Genomic DNA, 24,459 nt, shown 5'->3' with positions numbered 1-24,459 from the left:
GCTCACATTCAACCCAGCAGTGGAAGAACCTGAGGTTGAATAGAGCTGCTAATTTGAATGGGAATTGCACCTAAAATACTTGTAAAATTATATTGTGGCCTTTGTCTTGTGAAGTCTGGATTCATTTTAAAGATATCACCTACATGTTTTTATTACTTATTTGCAGGTAAGAAGACACCTTTTAAGAGAGTAAACTATGATCAATTGGATGTATTATGTAGCATCAGTGGGCTACGAAACAGGTAATTAACTCTAATGAATACACTTGTTTCTGTTTGTAATTTTGTTGGGAAAAGACATTAGTAAAACAATTTTTTAAGTGTGATTGTGGTCAGAAAATTCTGTTTGAAAGTGAAACATTTTTACAGCACAGGTCTGCGCTCTGTATGTGTTATAGGCTTTCTTTAGTGACAAAAATAGGTAGATTTTCCTTTTTATTTCTTTAATTTTTCTTCTTTATTCCAGAGCCAGGAATGCTATGGGAGAGTCAAGTGAGTTATATTACAGCAATAAACCTCTCCAGAGTGTGAAGAGTTAGGTTATTAGTAAATGCCAGTGTGAATCAGTTATGCAGAAGGAGACGAACAGGTTACTAACACACACTCTGGGGAAGCTTTAGTGTTAGCACAAACGGCATTCATTTGAAAAATTGGAGTGGAGAGGCAGCGGAGGAGAAGGGGGTTGCGGGAAGGGAGAGGAGGGAAAGGATGTCATGTTTCCTTGCAATTTAAAATGCTTCATATTAGAAGAACAAGAGAAATCAGGGGATTATTAACAGGGGTTCTTTTTTCTTTCTACTGTTGGAAATCTGTTTCCTGTTCACTGAATTCTAACTTTTCTCCTTTTAAACTTCTTAAGAATATGTTCAGGTCAGCAGTTCTTGGACCACCAGCCACTTCCAACTTTTTTTTCCCCAAAATAAAAGCACAGTCTCTGCACCACCCCTAACTCCTCCTTCAGTTTGACCATCAGTTCTGTTCCCAGGTTAGGTCCCAGTCCTGTGTTGTTGTTTTTTTAATGTATTCATACGTTGATTTTAAGTCCCATCAGTTCCACTAGGATTCCTCAGCAGTTTAAAAAGTTTAAGCACCAGTGTACTATTTGCAGGAATGCGCTTTAAACTGGGAATTTACCAATATTTCAAGTTTAGCTGTGAGGAGTAGCAAATGAAGTATAACTGGCTCCAGTAGAGATCTACAAGCTTCTGCTGAAAGGAAAATATCTGTTTACGTTCCAGCTTCCTCTTCCCTTGCATTGTCTATTCACTCATCCACCTGGGATTCACAGAACTGCTTACAGCATCAGGCCAGGGAACATCCTTTGTACCCTTAAAAAAACTCCACATTTCTGTCTCTTTAATGTGTATTAAATACTGTGTAAAGGAAGTAAAGAGAAGAGTCCAGTGCTGTCTCCTTTCCCATTCATAGGCCACGGCTACATTAGCCCCCTCCTTTTGGAAGGGGTATGCTAAAGAGCCTCTTTGGCAGATGCCAATTAGGTGCTGCCATGAATATGCAGCATCCCACTAGCTTAATGGAGGCCATGCACGTTTTCAAAGTGCCACTTTCGGAACGCAAGCTGCCCAGTAGACAGAGGCCTTTTCAAAGGACCCATGGACTTTGAAAGCCCTTGCTTCCCATTTGGTTTTGGGAAGAAGAGGATTTCGAAATCTGGGGGGGGTCCTTTTGAGAGGCCCCTGTCTACATGAACAGCATGCGTTGTGGAAGCGGCACTTTCAAAACATGCGCAGCTGCTGTTATGCTAATGAGGCACTCCATATTCATGGAAGCACCTCATTAGCATCTACCGAAGTGGCTCATTAGCATACCCCTTTCAAAAGGCAGGGGCTAGTGTAGACACGGCCGTAGTGTTCTGGTAACTAAGCTCTCTGGAACAAGGCCTCTCTTTGCGCTCTGTTTGTACAGTGCCTAGCCCAATGGGGTCCTGGTCCATGACTGAGGTACCCATTAAATACCTCAATACAAATAAATAACAAGTGCTATACATCACAGAGAAGAACACTTGGATCTGAGGGCCATTGACTTTAATGTGGTTTCCCAATCTAACATAATGCCATAAAAAACTGCCATAAGAATTCTGATTCAAGGGCGTGCAAAATCTCAGCCGCAATACTCCATTAATGCCACCTTTTCACTTATAATAAAATTCAGTTGTTTGCAAGTGCAGTGTGTTGCTTCTCACCTTTTGGGGGAGATAAATGCCGTGGAAATCACATTTTTCTGTAGATATGCAGCCATGCAAAGCCTTATATCAAAGATTTTGTTTTCTAATTAAACATAAGATTCAAGGCATACTAATCAACAAGACTGCATTATGCAAATAAACTCAAGTCATCGGCACTGTGTAATGACTAGTTTACTAATTGCAGATATTGCAGTTCCACCATTCAGGATGGAACTGTTCATGGGCAACAGCAAAAAAGAGGAGAGCAAAGGAAGCTGTGGAAAGAGGGGCCAGAACAGTACTGATCCTCTCTGTCCTGGCAAGTACTGCCAGGACAGGAAGCCAAAGATAGAAAGGTAGAGGCAGGAGACTGGAGCAGAGCAAGAACTGCAGTGACTGTTTCTGAGCATGTGTATTTCCACTCTCACCCTTTCCCCCACACTCCATACTCCTAAGAGAGAAAGAGATGCCTCCTGTTACCTAGTGCACTAATCTCACTGCTGTCATGAGACACTCAGACATCTCTGTGAAGTTTCTGCTGTCAAAGTCATGCCTCACCCACTCACTGTCCCTTCTTCCCAGAGTGCAAAGACCCATGCTTTGCTTGTTTCCATCCAAGGTAAGATTGGTCTGAATTTAAGCCTCCATTTGTGTTGAATTGCAGATAAAACTCATCTTTGGTGAGTTTGTGTGAGCCCAAACACCTCTGTCCCCATCAGCCCAGCCTCTGCTTCTATTGCGTAAAGCTCTCTTTTCAGTCCAGTTTGAACTGTACCATGTCATAAACCCCTGATTTTAAGGAAGTTTTCTTTAAAGAGCTGCGTGAAATTTGGGAATCTTAACGTGAATAAAAAAAGTCGTGATCTGGTTCCAATATTTAAAGTGCACATAAATCAAGAAAATAGAGTGGTTTATAATTTAAATTTTTAAATTTAAATAGGAGAAGGAGCACCAAGGGAGAGGCAGGATCACTATCAAAGCCAAACAAATGGGTGTTGCATGTGGGATACGTGCATGGGTTTAGGGCCAACAATTCTCTCCTTCCTGCAGTGCGTAGTACAGCTACCTCCAGTAACTGGTACAGCCCATGATTACTTCCTTTCTTTCTCTAACTCCCCACCATGAGGCTCTTCAGTCGGGGTTCTGCATCATTGTGGAGCCCTGGCTCTGCTCTCCCTCTGTGATATGTAGAAAGCATCTGCAGAGCACTGTTGCAAGTACCCTTATGGACAACAGAGGCAAGTACCTTTGTACAGCCTTCCCATAGCCTGTCTTCATCTCTTTAAAAAAGAAAAAATAATGGAGACACACATCTCCTAGAACTGGAAGGGACTTCAGGAGGTTACCTAATGCAGTCCTCTGTCCTCTTGGTGGGACCAAACACCATCCCTGATGTCTATCTGATGCAATCCCTAAATGGCCTCTACAAGGGTTGAATTCACAAGCCTGTATTTAGCAGGCCAATTCTCAAGCCACTGAGCTATCCCGCCACCCTTAGCTGATGGAACCCTAGGGATTAGGCAGCATGCCTATCTCTAAGAAAGAAAACAACATTCAGTGAGTTATGGTGAAATTGTGGCTCTGCTGGAGTTGAAAAAAAACCTCCCACTGACTTCAACAGAGCTAAGATTTCACTCGACTGTAAACAGCATTAGCTGTGATCCTAACACAGGGTCTATCTCTACTAGTCATGTTAAAGCCAATTAATGGGAGATGGAAGTATTTCTACATAACCCTTATGTTGCTAATAGGTTTTATTACAAGAATAGTTTGGTTTTCTTCCTGAAAGTAACACCAATTATATATGATGCCCTTTACTAGGGAGGGCTACTCAGACAACAATGAGCTATATTTAGGTGCTCTGAGAGTTGCTCCGAAGATACTATATAGTTTATCTGAAGAAAAAAAAACAGCTAGGAATGAAGGGACTAGACATTTTAAGATCAGTCAAAACCAGCAGTTTTGAACAAAGCTGATGCAATGTCTCTCTTGAAAGAGTCTACACAGCTCACTGCTTTGTGTTCTGACAGTATCTCCCCCCTCAGGCAGCAAATTTAGGGGATTATCAGCGTAAATTAAATTTCTTGAGTTTAAGGGACAAAATAGTTGTTCTTTCTCAGCTATAAAACATCATGGGAATTCAGGCAAACAGGGGTATTCATCCTGTTCACTTTCTGCAGCTCCCACATAAATGAGACTAGTTTTGATGATCATATCTGCGGGAGAGCTTTCTTATGCTTGTACAGATTAAAATCACATTGGCACAGCTTCTATTGGCTGGATTCATGCAGGCTTAATTGACTCTTCGTATCAGTCTGATAGCTGTTTATTAGCATTCTTAAAAGAGGGGAGAGAGATGCCTTAAGTTCCTATAGTTACTTAGAAGAGCAAGTGATCTTCATTCAGAATGGGCTTCTTTAATGAGTTATTTAGGCATATTTTGCTATTTTTGAGCAGTAAATAAAATAAATAAAAACAGGTTTTTTTCCCCAAAATGACTATCCCTCATCTTTCCTTTCCAAGGATGGAGACTGGGTGGAAAGCACTATGCTGGGATAAAATCAATTTAGATGTTTCATCTCTCTTGGCTTTCAATTCTGAGGTGCTAAGGTGCTCTTGGGACATTTGGCACCTGACCGCACTCATAGTCTGACGTGTGAATTTCATCAACTCATATTAATTTAAAAAAAACATAGAAGTAAAGAGGCACATGGGGAAGGGGTAGGTATGTGGTTAAATTTAGCAAATTAACCACATATTTTTATTTAATCCATTTATTATAAATTTATCTGATTTTACAACTTGAGTCATTATGACTGGCCCCTATACCTGCGTCACTATAGCTCTTTGCATTGTAGGTGGGTGAGAGAATTCCCTGCATCCTGCTGAGGGCCCACAAGACATTTCCCTGAAATTATGCATATTCAAGCCAATAGCTGAGGGGGTCTCTTGAGAGAACAGCAAGGTTGCCTTTTAACAGGTTCAGTCAGCTGTGGCTGTATGTCTGTGGGTGGGGTGAGGTGGGGGTAAAGCTGGCCCTTCCTTTCTTCCTCCCCTCTACAGCACCATTTGTGCTGGGGAACAAGAAGCTGGACTGAGGAACCTAAGGTGATACAGACCATTACCAGTGGGCCTGGCGCTGCAGTTTTGTGACCAAAGGTTTCCATTTAATAGAAGAATAGGGATAATGGCCAAAAAGAGACCTATTCGTTACCTTGTGGGCTCCCACTGTGATGGAGGTGCATAGTATAGGTACCTCCATACATATGAATTTATTTGAGAACATGGTTATCAAAGCAGTAACATGCCCAACTATGAGGTCAATCATGCAGTCATCTCACACATTGGAGACTGAGTGTAGAACACATAATGTGCCCTCAGGTCGTAATTTTCTGTACCAGATGAGGCAGAAAAGCTGCAATCAATGTGCAACATTATAATTTATCTTCATATTTTCAAAATCTCTAGACCTTTACATCATATTTTTGGTTCAGCAGAGAAATGGGCAAGGGAACTGGACTTGATGACCTCTTGAGGTGCCTTCCAGTTCTATGATTCTATATGTCAAAACACTTCCATGGCCCTTCACATGATTAATACCTCATTGTGCTCTCTCCTTGTGAATGATTTTCAGTGCCTACATAGTCATATCAATTTCAGTTCTGTTAATCAATGTTTGGCTGGTATTAGGAGAAAATGAAATATCCTTAGTGTAGCATTAAATTATACTTCAGACTCACCCAAATCGGCATTCTCACAATAATGTCATATTGCTATTTGGATTCAGTGTGCCCTTTTCCTACATCCATTGTACAGGGAGTCACTCCCACACAAAAAGTTCCTGCACACCTTCAAGTCCAGCAATCTGGAGAGATCATGGTACAGTTTCTCATGGCTATATTATTCAGTACAAAACCAGATGGTTGGATGGAGAAACAATGGCAGTGTACATCCTTCTTATGAAATCTGCAGTTTGGATATAAATGGGATGCTTTCATCCTTCATGCAATTCTGCTCCTATAGTAGGCATCCTTCAGTCTACGTAGACTATGGATCACGCCCTTCATAGTTCCATTTGGGATCATCATTTGCAGCGTCGACTGTGACTGTGAAGGCCCACATGAGAGTGACAGTCCTTGCTGCACCTGTTGCATGTGTCATGGGTGTCTGGCAGGTCCTTACTGTGCTTTCTGTGGGCTCGCTTCTCCTCTGCCAGCTGTCTGATCCTCATCTCACCCTTCTGAAGGCCCTTGTATAGTTCCTGCCTCCATCTGCTGCGATCGTCTGCCAGCTCCTCCCAGCTGTCCGGCTCGATGTCTACCTCCCTGAGGTCCCACTTGCAAATATCTTTGTAGCACAGTTGGGGGCGTCCGGGAGGTGTTTTGCCAGAGGCTAGCTCGCCATACAGGATGTCTTTTGGGAGCCTTCCATCATTCATCCTGTGGATGTGGCCAAGCCAGCAGAGCCGCCACTGCCTGAGGAGGGTGTGCATGGCTGGGATTCCAGCTTGCTCAAGGACAGTGATGTTGGACACTCTGTCCTTCCACGATATTCCAAGGATGCGCCTGAGGCAGCGCAAGTGGAAGATGTTCAGCCTCTTTTCCTGGCAGGCGTATAGGGTCCAAGACTCGCTGCCGTAAAGGAGGGTGCTGAGGATGCAGGCTCTGTAGACTTGCATTTTGGTGTGAGTGTACAGCTTGTTGTTATTCCACACTCTCTTGCTGAGTCTGGACAGAGTTGTGGCTCCTTTTCCGATCCTCCTATTTAGTTCAGTCTCCAATGACAGGGTGTCAGTGATGGTGGACCTGAGGTAAACGAACTAGTGGACGACCTCTAACATATAGTTGTCAATGCTGATTGATGGAGGTCAGCAACGTCCTGACCAAGTACGTTTGTCTTCTTTAGGCTGATGGAAAGCCCGAAGTCCTTGCATGCTTTGGAGAACTGATCCAGCAGTTTCTGAAGCTGGTCTTCTGAGTGTGACACTACAGCAGCATCGTCTGCGAACAGCATATCTCTGATGAGGACTTCCCGCACCTTAGATTTAGCTTTCCGCCTTGCAAGATTAAACAGTTTTGCATCAGATCTTGTGTGCAAAAAGATACCCTCTGTTGAAGATCCAAAGGCGTACTTCAGGAGGAGTGCGAAGAAGATCCCGAACAATGTCGGAGCAAGGACGCATCCTTGTTTGACACCGCTCCTGATGCTGAAAGCATCCGATAATGTGCCGTCATATTGGATGGTTCCTCTCATGTCTTTGTGGAAAGACTGCTCCTATGCAGTATTTAATTCATGCAGAGTTTGCCTATTGACTTCAAGTTTTGAAGTTCTTTGATGGTTTGCCAGGGAAAACTTTAAAATTGACCTGTTTAGGGAAATTATTGCTTGATGATCTCGACAAGGGAATCTTATATTTTCTTCTGTAATCACCTCAGAAATCAGGGTGTAAATAGCCTTGCATTTATGATGAAAGTTGATTGCAAAATATGATTTTCAACTTCAATTGTCTAGAGAGCAAAAAGAAACCCCTTAGAGTCCATAAACCGAGCTTCAATCCTTAATATCGCTGTACTCTTGTAGCCATGCCACAGCATTATGCAGCAAATTTAAGTTTGTCTTTAAACTGGTGCAACTGCATTGACTCCAGTGTAGGTGTCCTCTTACATCAAAAGTGAATTTCGCCCAATGCCTCTAAAATGGGGAAGATAACTTGAAATGCAGATAAGTTGGCTTACAAAAAACTGAGATCTAAAGAAGTGGGTCTGCCCCACAAAAGCTTATCACCTAATAAATGATGTTGTTAGTCTTTAAAGTGCTGGTTTGTTTTGAAAAAAAATTGAGAACATGTGTAGAAGTAATTTGGTATCTTGAAGCACAGTATATTAGAAAAACAATAAGGCAGAGTGAAATTTTAGCTCGAGGATGAGGGTGTGACACTGGCAGACCAGATCATGTGAGACTGTGTTTGGCCAATTTACTTGTGCATTAGTGTAGCAGGTCAAAGTGATTGTTAAAGGTACAAGGGTATGGGGCATTTAAAGACCATAAATGGGATGTTACCTGTATTGCTTTTATGTATTATGTCCTGTCATAATTTAGTAGCAAACCTTGTATGTATCCCTGCAATTAAATATTTCATCTGACATTAAAAAAGGCTTGTGGAATGCTAATGAAGGATTTTATCAAAAAAATACTAATTCCAAAGCAAAGGGCTGCTGTGTGATAACCAGAAGTTAGAGACTCAAAGTGCATTCTTCTTGCACTGCCATCAGAGAAAAAGCCCACCTGGCAAAAGAGACTGTCAGCTTGCTTTCTGTCAGCAGAACATTTATCTATGGATTTTAGGAAAGATCCTTCATTCCTGAGCTGTTTTGCCTGTTACAGTGAAGTGTACCAGATGTAAAGTGGAGATCCTCAGAGATAATATGGGTATCCTGAAAAAGACTTCTGGGAAACTGGCAGTTGGTTACATCACTGCTATTAGTTGGGATTTCGAACTGATTCACCTGTGCATATCTTTTACCTGTCTGGACTTCTCAGTAACTTTCATTTCTTTTTCTTATCCAATAAGTCTTTAGTTAATTGACTATCGAATTGGCTGCCAGTGTTGTTTTTAGTAAAAGATCCAGAGTAGTAGTGGATCTGGAGTAAGGGTCTGGTCTTTTGTGATGCAGAGAAATGATGTGATGTGATGTGAATTTTTGGTTTGAGTGACCATCATAACAAAGTTCTGTCCATTGGGGTAGGAAAATAACCTGGTAAGTCTTAGGGGACTGCCTGTGACTCTGGTATTTGTAACTGGCTTGGTGATATTTAATTATAGAACATCCAACCAGCTTGGGGTATCTGGACTGATTTTCTGACTGTTTGCCCTGAGGTAGGCACTCATAATTGTGAGCTACTCCAGACAGCATGACAGAGGGTGTGAATAATTTATGGATGGGAATAACATTTTAGTTCAGGACATTTCAAAAATATATTTCTGAACAACTGCAAGCCAATTTTCTTCAAGATAGTGCTTTGTTAAAAGAGGAAACTCAGTTAGGATAAGGATAAATACAGTAGATAAATATTGCCAGGTCTAATAAGCCTAAGACAGAGATGGGCAGTCATTTCTGATGGGGGTCCATGCTACTAATGGAAGAGGTGCAGGGTCTGGGCTGGAGGTTGGGTGCAGAAGCAAGCTTGGGATGAGAGGTTGTGGTGCAGGGCAGGGTGTGGTGTCTGGGAGGGAGTTTGCATGAAGAAGGTGGTTGTGACCTGGATCAGGGGTTAGGGATGAGAGTGTGTGTGAGGGTGGGTGGGTGTATATACAGGGATTTCAGCTGTGACCTCAGGCAGGAGGGACCTGTGACCTACAGGAGGGCTTTGGGCTGTGATATAAAGCAAGAGGGGGTTGTGAGCTAGGGCAGGGAATGGGGTGCAGCAGTTTGGGTTATATGGGGTGTGGTTGTAGGAGGCAGGTAGAGGGTTATGTGGGATGGGGGGGCAGGAGAGGGAGGGCCAAGGGCAGGGAGGGTCTGGATTGCTAGAGGAAGGCTTTGCCTGGGAGACTTACCTGGGCGGTTCCAGGCTAGCAGCTCTGCAGGACCCTGAAGCAAGATCTCTGCCTGCTGTACCCCAGACTGCTCAAAACTGCATCCCACTCCCTGTAGCTCTCTGCTCCAGACACTTGAAGTGCTGCTCCTGTCCCCGCAAGCAAAATCCAATCCCTGAGTTGCTACTAGCCAGAAACTGTAAACTGGCCAATGGGAGCTGAGATATTTTGACAGTGGGCAAGGGCAATGCACAAAGTTTCCTCCTCCCTCCCAGTGCAAAGCGCTACAGAGAGCAGGAAGCCTATGAAAGCCTATGAAAGCTGGCTGCTCTGTGCCTGAGGCAGTCCACAGACTGGATTCGGTGGCTTTGTGGGCCAGATCCAGCCTGCAGGTGGGATCTTGGCCACCCCTGGCCCAAGGTGACGTGGTTTTTTTTAGAAGTCAAAATTAAATATCTTTCCAAGGTCACTTCTACCAAACCTTTCAAACAAGTGACCATCTTAAACACCTACCTTGGGGTGGGCAATAAATATCCTGCAATCTGGATGTGGATCACCAGGGTTAGCCTTGTCAGGCTGCCAGCACTTTATAATAATAATGCATTGGAGACACACATCTCATAGAGCTGGAAGGGATCTTGAGAGGTCATTGAGTCTAGTCCCCCACTCTCTTGGCAGGACCAACCACCACCCCTTACCCCCCACCTACTTACCCCAGGTCCTTAAATGGCCACCTCAAGGATTGAGCTCACAAGTCTGGGTTCAGCAGGCTAATCTGCAAACCACTGAGCTACGCCCCCCCTAAGCAACTGTATGTCTGCAGGGATGGTTGCTTACAGCTCTCATTGGCCACAGAGCACCTTTCCCAGCCACTGTGAGCTGTGAGAAGCAGTGTGGAATGGCAAAGCTCTGGCTGACTTCAGTGGAGTCAGGATTTCCCTAATACAGCACTTTCAATTCTTTTTTTTTTCTTAAAAAGGTAAAATGTATTAATTTTAAGTAGGATCAGATTTGGCCACCTTAACTCATGTTGAATAGCACCTGATAGGAGCATGCACAGCAAAAGAAAGGTTTGCACTTACGTAGGTAGATAGTAGATAATGTTCCTGCAGATGACAGTCAACCAATGGGACTACGCATGGAGTCATGTATGCACACAAAATTGTGAGATTGTGAGCTGCCATTTAACAGGGTCAGATTTCCTCGAGCACTCACCACCCAACATCGTCCATTATTTCCACATGGTGTTGGTGGTCGCTTTAGAAAATCTGGCCATTTCCTTCTAAGGCCTAAAAAGGAGTGGAGCATTTTTGGCCCTTGGTTCCTTGAAGGCTTATTCTGGATTTTCATAAAAAGCCATTTTAATGGGCCCTTTCTAAAATAAGTTTGTCTCAACAGAAGCCATGTTATAATCTATTTCTTTTGGTAGTTCTAAATAAGCATGATATTACATAACCTGGAACACCGAGGCAGTGAGAGAAAACCATTTTTGTGCACGTTACATGGCTCACTTTGAGGACAGAAATTGACCTTCTGTGCCCTGAGTGTTACAGGAACAACAGATTAAATTCCCAAGGCTGTGCCCATGGGAGTCTTTGGGAGATTTCATGTAGATCCAACTAACAGGCTTAGTGCTTAGTACCAATCCCTGCTCCACTTCTATCTCCCACAGTAGAAGCCAAACTAAGTGCAAATAGTACTAACATGATATTTTAAGGTTTACAGTTTCTAGAATTTGTTGTTTTTTTTCATTTCTTTAGGAACAATCCACACACCACTGAAGAAGCTCATCAAAAGTTTATGAAACTCTATCCCAAAGTATTCTACAAAGAAAAGACTGTGTTGCCAGGAATTCCTCCAACACTCCCGAAGAGGTAATTAATATCTGCTAGTTTTTTTTTTTTGTTTTGCGAAGAAGAAAGAAAAACATAAGATAATATCAGATCAAGCTTCACCACTGCATACCACAGAAGAGCAGGAGAAGACAGAGATTAGTAGCTGGTGGAAAATTCATTTTCTGCATGAACAGAAACATCTGTTCATTGCTAAGAAATACATTTGTCCAAGCTTTCAAAAAATGATTGGTTACACTTACTTCCCAGTTTATTGTGCTTTGTGCAAAAAAATTATCAGAGTGTGGCTGCTTTTATTTTTTTTCCTCGTGAGTTTCGAAAAAAGTGAGTGTCCAAGTGAGAAAATGACTCGTCATACATGCATACATACACATATCTCACTGTCGTCCATTTACGTGCTTGATGGTCTCTCTTTCCTTTCCTGAAGGCAAGTAGAAACCTTGAGAAGATACATACCTACATCATAGAAGAGAGTAGACCTAGCTGGGGCAGCAGCAGCTGCCTCAAGAGAAGTGAAGTATATTTTTCTGCAGCTGCTTCATAGACTGTGACCCTTAAGGAACCTAAGGAGGAGGAAAATATTTGAATCCTGGAAAGAGTATGTGGGTATGTCTGTCTTCACTAGGGGGAAGACTGACCCAGTAGGGATGCATGAAGTTGAACTATCTGGGGTTGACAGTTGACCCCTGTACTTCTCAATACCATGAGGAGTAAGGGAGGGTGACCAGAGTGACAAAGGCCAGATAAGTTGACTGCAGATAAGTCAATTCTAATTATGCAATTGCTACAGCTAGAAGTGCGTATACATAATGAGGTGACCATCCATCCCGTTTTTATGTGTCCCGTATTTAAGGCAAGTGTCCTGACTTCATTTTTTTTTAAAAAGCAAATTGTCCAGTATTTTCAAGTACAGCGCCCCCCCCGCTGGGCAGCCCCGGTCAGTGCAGCTGCTTGTTTGTGGCTGGCAGGTGAAGGCCGGGCAGGCTGTGACCAGCAGGTGGTGCTCTCAGGCAGGGCTCAGGGGCCAATAGACACTAAGTCAGTCGGAGAAGAGGCAGCCTGCGTTGTTAGAGGGTTGGGGTGTGTGGGGTGTGTGTCACCCCTCCCCATGTGCACCCGGAAGCAGCATTTCTCAATGGGATGGGGGTGGAGTCTGGCAGCCCCTTCAGGCCGTGTTCCCTCGTCCCCCGTTGAAGCTGGGAGCTGCAGAGCTGAATGCCCAAGCTGGTGACCCCACAGGGCTGAGGACAAGAACTTAGGGCTGAAGCTCAGATCCCCGGTGTCCCCGTCCCCACAGGTGTAAGAGCTGCTTCCCAGTGCACCACTCCTCCCCACTCCCCAGGTTGGACCCCCAAGCCCTAGCATGCTTCTCCCTGTAGGCAGTTGCCCTGATCCCTGCTGTTCCCCCTCTCCCCTGCCCATGACACCGACAGCTGGGGGACTAAATGCCTGAGCCCTGGTGACCCCTCTGTGCCCCCCCAGCACTCCCCAAAAAAACGTTAAGTGCAGTGCAGGCCCAGTGACAGACCCACTCCTCCTCACTCCCTGCCTCTGGCCAGTTCCCAGCCCCATTTTCTCACATAGCCAGTAAGAGCTGCAGGGGCGGGGGACTCAACTTCGTAGCTGGCAGAGCTCTCTCAGAGCAGAGGCTTCAGGGGAGCCCTCCTGGCACACAGAATCTAGTTACCACATTCCCGCCCCCTGAGCTATTCCCTGCCCACACACAACCTGTAGCTATGCCTGCCAGCAAACAGCCCCTAGTTACCCCTTCCCTGCCAGGTGAGCTACCTATTGTCCACACACTGCTTCTAGCTACCCCCTCTTTGCACTCTGATCTCTACCTCGTGGTTGCATATAGTCCCAAGCTACCCTCTGGCTCTCTCCTGAGCTATCTCCTGTCTGCATCCTAAGCTACCCCTGCCTGCACCCTGAGCTAGCTGCCTAAATGCACCCAGCCACTAGCTACACTTCCCTGAACCCTGAGCTGCCTGCACACATCCCCTAGCTAGCGCCTGCCTATGCACAGCCCTGGCCGCTCCTCTTTGCACACCCTGAGCTACACCTCCCTGCACCCTAAGCTGTTTTCAAATTTATGAGACCACCCCTCCCAATGCCACAGCCAAGACAGGCTGTGTAGCTGCTGGCATGAATGGGGTGGAGGTGGTGTTGCCTCCCTGATCCTACCGTAGGGAGCTGGCTTGAGCCTGCTGGGCCCTGCCCCAAAACAGAAGCCCTATTACTCCTAGGCCTGAGCTCACCCCCATCAGCCCAGACCCTCATGGGCCCCCTGCCTGCTGGGCCCTGGACCTTTTACAGCATGTCTGCAGAAGGGCCTCTCACATATCCAGAGAGGCCCGGGCCACTCCCAGATTTTGAGGGCCCTCGTCATAATAAAAAACATAGATGAAAACAAAATAAGGTTCTAAAAAAGAGTGAGACAGAATTGGGATAACTTTTGTTTTTTATTTAACAAATGCTTTTCTAGCTTATCAAATGCCAAAAATTAAAAAGTGTCTAAATCTGATTCAAGTTTATGATCTTGGTCAAATCTTTAAAATTTTAATTATTTTAATACCTAAATTAAGGAGTCTTCTGTTTCATCTTTTATGGATAAAATTACCTTGGCTATTTCATGATAAAGCCATATCCTCAGTGGCTGATAGTCACAAAAATTAACCCCAAATGCAAACTTTTACATTTTGCAGAAGCTTTTCTTTATCATGTAGTACAATATGAACTACTTTGCTCCAACTTATATTTTTGTAACTTACTTTCTCTTATGCTTTTGTATATCGTTTTCTGTAAGATGAAGATTATCAGCATTATATAGCTGTAGAGGGTAAAATTACATGTCTGGGGTTTGATCATATCCTTCTTTGATTTATGAACTTCTAATCCTTCAAAAAGTGCCACAAGTCTACTTAGTGTGAATTCCTTGTTTAACTAAGGGATGCACAAAAACTCATGAAGCCAGCCCTCATTAGTTACACAGCTGAGTAATCAATGTCATTTATCTACACTATATTATCTTCAGTGATGTTTCGTAAGATAATGGAAAGTGCCATTTTAAAATATTTATTGTTTTAGGTGAAAATAGATGAATTGTCGGCAAGGAATTTGACCCCAAGATGGTTTTAGTTATTGCCATGTCATTTATTTTGTGCTAAGTTGCATGTGTAACTCCTGCTCGTATCAGTGGGAACAAGAAGAGTGCATCCAAAGACAGAATTTGGTCTGGTGTTTTTTGTGTCCTTGCCTCAGATTCAGTTGGTGAGTGCAGGGCAGGGATTAGTTCATAGTACTAAGCTAATACCGTAATTGCTGGATTACAGAAAAGAGCCCTGCAGTAACAACATTTAGCACACAGCAGTGTTGGATTTGTTTCCTTTGACTCTGTTTCTACTGTGCTTCCACGTATGTCTCAGAGAAGATCTGCAATTGCCTTCTGGGATAGTTTAAAAGCTGTATCCTGTTTATAGATGATAAGTTGCTTTTGCTTATTTGAATGAAGCTTTTTTGTTTTGTAACAAAAAGTTGCTTGTATTTCCCTTTAAAAAAACCCGTCTATTTGGGTATATAATTATCATTTGAATATACTACTATATTCTGAAAGAGGTAGCAGTGTTAGTCTGTTGCTTCTCAATTAACGAGCAGTCTTACGGCACCTTAGAGACTAACACATTTATTAGGTCAGGAACTTTCATGGGTAATCATGATCTCCAAGCATGTGTCTCTGCACAGTGCAAAATCATTAATGAGTTTGTTTTCAGATGCATAGTAGCGTATTTGACAATATATAGGATGATGTAAGCAAAAGTTCTCGACCGTTTGAGGCCCATAATCACTTCCAGAGCTGCAAAGAAAGCGTAGAATCCTAAAAGTAGTATCCAGCTTTTAGGGAAAAGTAAAGTTTTAAGAGGGAGAAGGGGTGGGCAGAAAGGAGGTGGCTTGAATGTTGATGGTTGGAGCTGCTGGAAAACACTTTTTTTCACAGAGCCATTGGCAGCTTTAGGTATGACAGAATTTTAGAGAGTTTTATATTAACACCTATCATTATAATGTCTTAGAGCTTTCCGTTTTAGACTGGCAAAACGAAGTCCCTAGTGAATGCCATGAAATTGCTGGCTGTGCTCTCACATCAAATAATGGGAGAGTCTCTTCCTGGGGTAGAACAAGAAGTCCTGTGGCACCTTATAGACTAACAGATACTGTGGAGCATAAGCTTTCGTGGGCAAAGATCTGCTTCATCACATGAAGCTTATGCACCAAAATATCTGTTAGTCAATAAGGTGCTACAGGACTTCTTGTTGTTCTCAAAGATACAGACTAACACGGCTACCTCTGTGATTCCTGGGTTAGGGGTTTTCTTCTTCCTTTCTGTTCTCCTGTGTGTATTTGTGGGCATGTGCATGTGTAACAGTGTGTGTGGTTTTAACTGTCATTCTGGCAATGGCACAAACCTTTTATCACAGAAAGAGCTCTCGCATCATGACTTCCCAGGGCACATCTACACCACATTAAGAGACCTGCTGTACTGTTGTGACTGATCTGCATTAGCTGATGCAGGCTCAAGTTGCAGGGCTTTAAAGCTGGAGTGTAGCTGTGTACGGTTGGGTGGGAGTCAGGACTCTCAGATCCTGCAAGGGAAGCTTCTGCACTGCAATTTTTTAGCCCCTCAGACTCAGCCGTGTGAACCTGAGTCAGCTGTCCTGGGTGCTGGGATTTAGTGCTGCATGATTTTTATTGTGGTATAGACACATCGTAAGGGTGACCAGAATGGATTTGTCGATTCTTTTCTGGAAATTATTCCAAGAACTGGCATTCCTTGATCCTTGCTTCCTGACCTCTGTCTCTTCAATGTTTTGTGCTGGGTTTGGTAAGCTGTATTGTCCTAGGACAGCACAGCTGTCTTGGGCTACGTCTACACGTGCAGCCAACATCGAAATAGTCTATTTCGATGAATAACGTCTACACGTCCTCCAGGGCCAGCAACGTCGATGTTCAACTTCGACGTTGCTCAGCCCAACATCGAAATAGGCGCAGCGAGGGAACGTCTACACGTCAAAGTAGCACACATCGAAATAGGGATGCCAGGCACAGCTGCAGACAGGGTCACAGGGTGGATTCAACAGCAAGCCGCTCCCTTAAAGGGGCCCTCCCAGACACAGTTGCACTGAACAACACAAGATACACAGAGCTGACAACTGGTTGCAGACCCTGTGCCTGCAGCATAGATCCCCAGCTGCCGCAGAAGCAGCCAGAAGCCCTGGGCTAAGGGCTGCTGCCCACGGTGACCATAGAGCCCCGCAGGGGCTGGAGAGAGAGCATCTCTCAACCCCCCAGCTGATGGCCGCCATGGAGGACCCAGCAATTTCGACATTGCGGGACGCGGATCGTCTACACGGTCCCTACTTCGATATTGAACGTCGAAGTAGGGCGCTATTCCTATCTCCTCATGAGGTTAGCGACTTCGACGTCTCGCCGCCTAACGTCGAAGTTGGTGCCGCTACTTCGAAGTAGCGTGCACGTGTAGACGCAGCTTTGGTAATGCATTACTGAATAATGAGGTAGCTAGGACCTGGCTTTGAGGATAGGGACAAAGGTCTTGAACTGGCAGTTGCCACTCTGAGATTAATATAGGGAATGGTATGTGTGGTTGAAATACAGTGTTTAAATACATAGGTTTGTGTTTAGAAGACCATTTTTCAAATACTTGATATTTGATATCATTAGAAAACCCTTTAATATGGACTTCTGTTCCGAGCTTTTCACCTGTTAAGGGTGCCAAGAAGTCACATTTGCATACATCTGCTACTATAATTGGATCAAAAGTAATAATAATAATAGTTACATAATCCTTTTCACAGATCGCTATCAGCATGCTATACAATCTTTTAACCCACTGAGGCTAGGTCTACACTAGCACACTACGTCGAAGTAGTCTATTTCAAAGTGAGAACATCAAAATAGGCTACTTTGACGCGTATCGTCTACACGTCCTCCAGGGCTGGTGCTGTCGATGTTCAATGTCGAAGTAGTGACGGGGAACTTCGAAAGGAGCCACCCCGGAAGGAAATGCGAAGCGTCCACACACACAAGTGCTCCCCGTCGAAATAAGGGGCCAGCAAAGCCTGCGGATTGGGTCACAGGCTGGACTAGCCCTTCCAGGTCAACAGCAAGCCACTCCTTTAAAGGGCCCCTCCCAGACACACCTGGCCTGCACAGCACGAGGTCTGCAGAGCAGTAGCCACTCTCTCGCAGACCAAGTCACAGCAGATATGGGCTACGTCTACACGTGCACCCAACTTCGAAATAGCTTATTTCGATGTTGCGACATCGAAATAGGCTATTTCGATGAATAACGTCTACACGTCCTCCAGGGCTGGCAACGTCGATGTTCAACTTCGACGTTGCTCAGCCCAACATCGAAATAGGCACAGCGAGGGAACGTCTACACGCCAAAGTAGCACACATCGAAATAAGGGAGCCAGGCACAGCTGCAGACAGGGTCACGGGGCGGACTCAACAGCAAGTCGCTCCCTTAAAGGGCCCCTCCCAGACACACTTTCATTAAACAGTGCAAGATACACAGAGCCAACAACTAGTTGCAGACCCTGTATATGCAGCACGGACCCCCAGCTGCAGCAGCAGCAGCCAGAAGCCCTGGGCTAAGGGCTGCTGCCCACGGTGACCACAGAGCCCCGCAAGGGCTGGAGAGAGAGTATCTCTCAACCCCCCAGCTGATGGCCGCCATGGAGGACCCTGCTATTTCGATGTTGCGGGACGCGGATCGTCTACACGTCCCTACTTCGATGTTGAACGTCGAAGTAGGGCGCTATTCCCATCCCCTCATGGGGTTAGCGACTTCGACGTCTCACCGCCTAACGTCGATTTCAACTTCGAAATAGCGCCCAACACGTGTAGACGTGACGGGCGCTATTTCGAAGTTACTGCCGCTACTTCGAAGTAGCGTGCACGTGTAGACGCAGCCATGGACACCCAGCAGCAGCAACAGCAGCAGCAGCAGCAGCAGCAGCAGCAGCAGCAGGAAAAGGAGGCCCTCCAGGTAGTCATCCAGGGGGCAAGCACCCTGCTAGGTGCTGCCTGGGAGGCCGCCCAGTGGGTCCTACCAGAGAAGCCCTCCCCAGAGGCAGACGTGGACGCCCCTGACCACCGGGCTCCCCTCTTCCTCCCCCGCCGGCTGCTCCCCTGCCTCTGGAGCTACCCCACCATCTCCGAGTGGTGGGAGCAGCTCGTCATGCGGGAGTGGGATGACGAGATGTGGCTGTGGAACTTCCGCATACGCCAGCAGACCTTTCTCGAGCTTTGCTGGTGGCTCACCCCTGCACTGAGGCACCACGACACCCGGATGCAGCGCGTCCTCCCTGTCGAGAGGAGGGTCGCAATAGCCATCTGGAAGCTGGCCACTCCAGACAGCTATCGCTCCGTGGGACACCAGTTTGGAGTGGGAAAAGCCACGGAGAGGGCTGTCGTCATGGAGGTAAGGAGGCCAAGGCATGCACCCACTGGGGGGCTGGGTATGGGGCTGGGGAGGGATGGGCTGGTGTGGGGCTGGGGAAGGAGGGGCCGGGTATGGGGCTGAGGAGGAAGGGGCCAGGTGTGGGGCTGGGGAGGGCTGGGCCGGGTGTGGGGCTGAGGAGGAAGGGGCCAGGTGTGGGGCTGGAGAGGGCTGGGCCGGGTGTGGGGCTGGGGTGGAAGGGGCTGGTGTGGGGCTGGGGAGGGAGGGGCCGGGTATGGGGCTGAGGAGGAAGGGGCCAGGTGTGGGGCTGGGGAGGGCTGGGCTGGGTGTGGGGCTGGGGAGGGAGGGGCCAGGTGTGGGGCTGGGGAGGGAGGGGTGCCGGGAAGGGAGGGGCTGGGTGGGGGAGTACCCAGGGAGGTGCCCAGGAGGGGGACCTGGGGGAAGGGCCCTGGGGCATCCTGCACAGCCTCATGGGCGCCTGTGTTCCCTCCCCCAAGGTGGTCTGTGTGCTTAACGCCATGCTGCTCCAGAGGGTTATCCAACTCGGGGACCTGGATGCAGCTGTCGCCGGATTCGCCGCCATGGGGTTCCCAAACTGCTTTGGGGCCCTGGATGGGACCCACATCCCCATCCATGCCCTGGACCACAGCGGAGGAAGATACATTAACCTCAGGGGCTACCACTCTGTGGTCCTGCAGGCCATGGTGGACAGTTGGGGCCGCTTCCAAGACGTGTACGTGGGCTGGCCCGGCTGCACACACGATGCCCATGTTTTTAGGAACTCAGGCCTGTGCCGCCGGCTGGAGGTGGGGACGTATATTCCCCAGAGGGAGATCCCTCTGGGGGACATCACCGTGCCCCTCTGCCTCATGGTAGATGCAGCCTACCCCCTCCAGCCCTGGCTCATGCGCCCGTACACCAGCCACCTCAACACCATCCGGGAGCGGTTCAACGCCCGCCTGAACCACACCCACCAGCTGGTGGAGAGGACATTCGGACATCTGAAGGGCCGCTGTCGGTGCCTCCTTGCCCGACTGGATGTCAGCCTTCAAAACATCCCCCAGGTTGTGGGCTCATGCTGCACGCTCCACAACATTGTCGAGAGCAAGGGGGAAACTTTCGTCCGGGGTGGGCAGTTGATGCCGGCACGGGCTTCCCCCTGCCGGCTGCCGCACCCAGCTGCTAGGCCCACCATGAGGGGGTACGGGTCCGCGAGGCCCAGTGGGCCCACTTGGATCAGGGAGACCCCTGAGCACCTCCCTGGCCTTTCCTGGAAGACCCCCCCCACACACAGCCTGCACTGCCCGCACACTGCCCCCAACACCCGCACGCCACCCCCCCAACAAGCCCACACCTCCAGCTTTTTTGAAAATAAAACCTTTTTTTTCTGAAAACTGCTAACTTGTTTTGTGCACAACAGAAACTGCAACCAATATACAAAAAGGGAGACAACTATATACATGGGGGACAACTATATACATGGGGGCCTGGCAGACGGCTTGGCCATTAGCCCATCAGTCTGTGGTGGGCGTACAGGGGTGCGACCCCCGGTGGGTATGGCTCGCAACCCCCCCAGCTTCTGTCCACGGTCCCCGGTGTGGCCGGCTGGGGGCTGGGAGGACTGGCAAGTATGGCTGGGATGCCTCCACTGGCCAGTCTTCAGCCCCAGTGGGCTCTGTGGAGCTTGCAGGTGGGGCAGCAGGTGGGGCAGCAGGCAGCGAGGTGGGTGGGGCGGCAGGTGGGGTGGCATGAGGTGCAGCGGGGGGGCCTCAGGTGGAGCAGCAGGGAGGGTGGCCTGGGGGCGGCGGGGGGTGGGAGCCGGGTGACGGCCTCCCGGATCGACCCAGCTATGTCCTGGAACACCCCCATGAAGTCCTCCCACGCCGCCCACCACCGGGTGGACTCCTCCCGGTCAAAGCAGAGTCTCTCCTCTGCCACCTCCGTCTGCCACCGGGAAGCCGCCAGGAGCTGTGGGTCCACAGGGGCCATCCCCAGAGTCTGGCAGTGGCGGGACTGTCCTGCTGCCCTTGTAGGTGTCTCCGGGCGCTGGCGGTGGCTGACCTCCGGCGGGCTGTCAGGGACGATGGAGGGTGCCTGGCTGCATGGGGCATCGGATGCTGCAGCTGCAGAGAGGGAGAGAGGGAGGGGAAGGCTCCTCCTCACTGCTGGACCCCTCCTCCACTGTCCCAAGGGGAGGGCTCCTCGGGTGGGCCCGGGGGTGTGGGTCTGGCCTCCGGACCAGACTCTGGCTCCGAGGCCTGCTGGGGCTCATCGGCCATGGTGTCAAGGGTGGCCGGGTGGGAGGAGATGTCCCGGGGGCCCAGGATGGCCCTGAGCTCACTGTAATAGGGGCAAGTGGCGGGGGCAGCCCCAGACCAGCTGGCCAAGTCCTGGGCCTGGGCGTACCCCTGCCACAACTCCTTCACCTTGCTCTGGACATGATCTGGAGTGCAGGCAGGGTGACCCCGGGCAGCCAGGCCCTCGGCCAGTCGGGCAAACTCTTTTGTGTTCTGCTGGTTGCTCCCCATCACATGGAGCACCTCCTCTTCACCCCAGAGCCCCAGCAGGTCTTAGAGCTCGGCTTCCGACCAGGAGGGGCCCCGCCCCTTTTTGGCCCCCCGCTTGGCTGCTGGGGGTGCCTGGGTCCCCTCAGGAGGGGAGTCCTGGGGGCGCTTGGGGGGCTGGCTCAAGGCCATGGGTGGTGGCAGTGCAGATCGGGGCCTCTGGAAAGCGTGCACGGCTAGCACATGCGTGTGCTGCTGCCTGCACGTTCTCAGTTTCCTGCCACAGGAAATCCGGGTCCGTAGTGCTTTCAAAGCTGCTGTGTGCGGGGACCATAGAGCCCTGCAGGGATTGGACAGAGCGTCTCAGCCCCTCAGCTGATGGCCACCATGCAGGACCCTGCTATTTTGAAGTAGTGGGATGCGGATCGTCTACACACACCCTACTTCGACGTTCAACGTCGAAGTAGGGCGCTATTCCCATCTTCGAATGGGAATAGTGATTTCGATGTCTCGCCGCCTAATGTCGATTTCAACGTTGAAATAGCACCCGGTGCGTGTAGATGCGATGGGTGCTATTTAGACGTGCTGGCTACTTCGAAGTAGCCGCCTAGTGTAGATGCACCCTGAGTGTCACAACCTCCCTTGAGGTAGGAAAGTGTTACAGTTCCCAGGTAAGAAATGGAGACATGGAAAGGCTAACTGACTTGCCCAAATTCACACAGGAAGCCCATAACAGAGCAGGAACTTGAATGCAGTTCTCTCATATTCTAAGCCTGAGGAAGCTGGAGCTAGCAATTTGGGTCTGAGGGAGGAAATCTTTTTAACCTCTGGCAGCAGCAAGCAGCAGCAGCAGAGAAGAAATATCTGTCATAGACTGAAAGCTGGTACTTTTAGAGTCATCTAGAGTAGGTTGTGCTGTAGACATCTGGATAGTGTGAGAAACATCAAAGAGAAAACTGCTTATTTTTAAGTTCTCCTCTTTTGAAAATATCGGGCTAGATTCATTGTTACTCAGAGGCCTCCCTGTGTTAGCTGCATTGGGGAATAGTGGCTCCCAGTCAGGTGCAAACTTCTCCTGGCATCCTGGAGAATATTGCCTGTGTAGAGATACCATATAGCTTTGTACAAATCCACTACTGCAGCCACTATTGCAGAACCACAGAGTTATCAAGACCACCAGGAAATGTGAGCCCTTTTTCCAAAAGGCACCTCATGAGAGCCAGAGTGAAATGTTTTCAGAAAAGTGACTTCAGCTCACAAACAAACTTCTAGATGAGGTTGGAGTTATCTGGAACCTTTACCATGTTTTGGAAGAAATTGCAAATTTTTTTCTTCAAAAGAATCTTCAAAATTGGAACCATAAGAAGAAAGGGGAAGATTTGTATCTCAAGGAGAACCTCTAGGGTAGTAGAAAAGGAAAAAGACTCATGAAGTCTGCTCATGGCTGTGTTATGCAGATCTAATTTATCTGGGAAGTGCTTCAGTGCTATGCTGGAGATATGCAAAACACTGAGAGAGAATGAGGTTCACTCCACTGGCAAATGAAAACAAATGGAAAGGACTAGACTGGCTTGGTGGGTGGGAGCACTTATCAAGGTACCCAAAGCCATATAGATGCTGCAGAGCCGGAGCACCAGTGCTGAAGTGCAGCTCTTGCAGCAAGCTCTTCTCCAGTCAAGAAGAAAGTGGTTGAAAGATTCCCTGAGTGGCAGTTAAGTACCATGGAGGGCCAGAACCAGCAGTGAGGGTGGATGGAGACTGTTGCTCTCCTATCTTCTACTGCTGCCTTTGGGGCCCACAGAACTTGGGGAGTTCTGCCTATTATCTGTTAGGATGTAAAACCCCAGCCGTTAAATGTCTCACTGGACTTATTTTTGAAGAAGATTTTTCTTCTCCAGTATTTGACAATTTTTTATCCGTTTCAGAGGTAATTCCATCCATCTCAGAGGCCCATCACAGCAGCGTATGTGTAGAGAACCTCTTCAACTGAACTGCCCAAAGAGGTGGAGGAGAGGATTTTTTTGTTTTGCCCATTGCATCAGAAATGACAATCAAAGCTGAAGCTTGTAACTTGAACCAACAAAAGCCATGAAAACTGCCACATTTCCTCTCATCAGATTTTCCAAACTCTGTGTGACCTACATAGAGAAATATCAAGTATGAATTTAAGGAAAGAGTAGCTGCCTCAAGTCAGAATGTTCTGGGTTTTGCCAGTAACAGAGAGGTAGCTGTGTTAGTCTGTGTTCTGACAAACCAGTTAAAGCAACTTTTCTTTGTAAAGTTAACATTTTTATGTGTTAAGATGAAATGTATTAGCAGGTGCTAAAGAAACACTTTCAACTCCTAGAAGGCAGTCCTGCCATATTATATATTTACCAATCACCTCAGTCAATATCCTTTAGCAAACAGAAATCTCTTGGAGGAAAATGATTATATGACAGTCTGACCTCTCTTTCATGGGAATTTATTATTTAAAATTTAATCTATCCTAGTGTTTACAGTAACAAATTCTTGGCAGTCATAGACAGAAAGTCAATCTCCTTGCTTTCAGGGAGGAATTCAATAAATTACAGTGCTCAGAGTTCTTTTTTTTCCTTCTGAAAAGAAAAAAAATACAGATCAACAAGATGTAAAAAAATTGTAGCAGAAGCTTTCATCTTTAAAACCTTATTTTAACATATATTTTTGAATAGCCTATAACGTATATCTGTATGCAGCATAATTTTGCTGACAACTGAACTAAAGATAAATGCAAATATTATGTATCTATATTAGCAGAGTATAAGGAATAGGGAGAAGGACCACATTCATTTGTGACTGAGTGTATTGTTTGGTTCAGGATTGCTGTGTTTCCATTGTTAATGACATTTTCCTTTCCTTTTAGCTTTCTTTGAGGGATAG

General features: G+C 47.2%; 1 protein-coding gene across 1 annotated transcript in view; it reads left to right on the top strand.

Annotated features, from left to right (window-relative positions):
• Window positions 1-24,459, top strand: part of CNBD1 (cyclic nucleotide binding domain containing 1) — a 350,612-nt gene that overhangs the window by 5,263 nt on the left and 320,890 nt on the right. Inside the window, exons 2-3 of the mRNA XM_074985440.1 lie at window positions 167-242; window positions 11,482-11,595. Coding sequence (XP_074841541.1) covers window positions 167-242; window positions 11,482-11,595 — 190 coding nt within the window. The remainder of the gene's footprint in view (window positions 1-166; window positions 243-11,481; window positions 11,596-24,459) is intronic.

The sequence above is a fragment of the Carettochelys insculpta genome, chromosome 2, assembly GCF_033958435.1.
Source record: "Carettochelys insculpta isolate YL-2023 chromosome 2, ASM3395843v1, whole genome shotgun sequence".
NCBI lineage: Eukaryota > Metazoa > Chordata > Testudines > Carettochelyidae > Carettochelys > Carettochelys insculpta.
The sequence above is the reverse complement of the archived record's forward strand: the minus strand, read 5'-3'. Positions and strand labels throughout refer to the sequence as shown.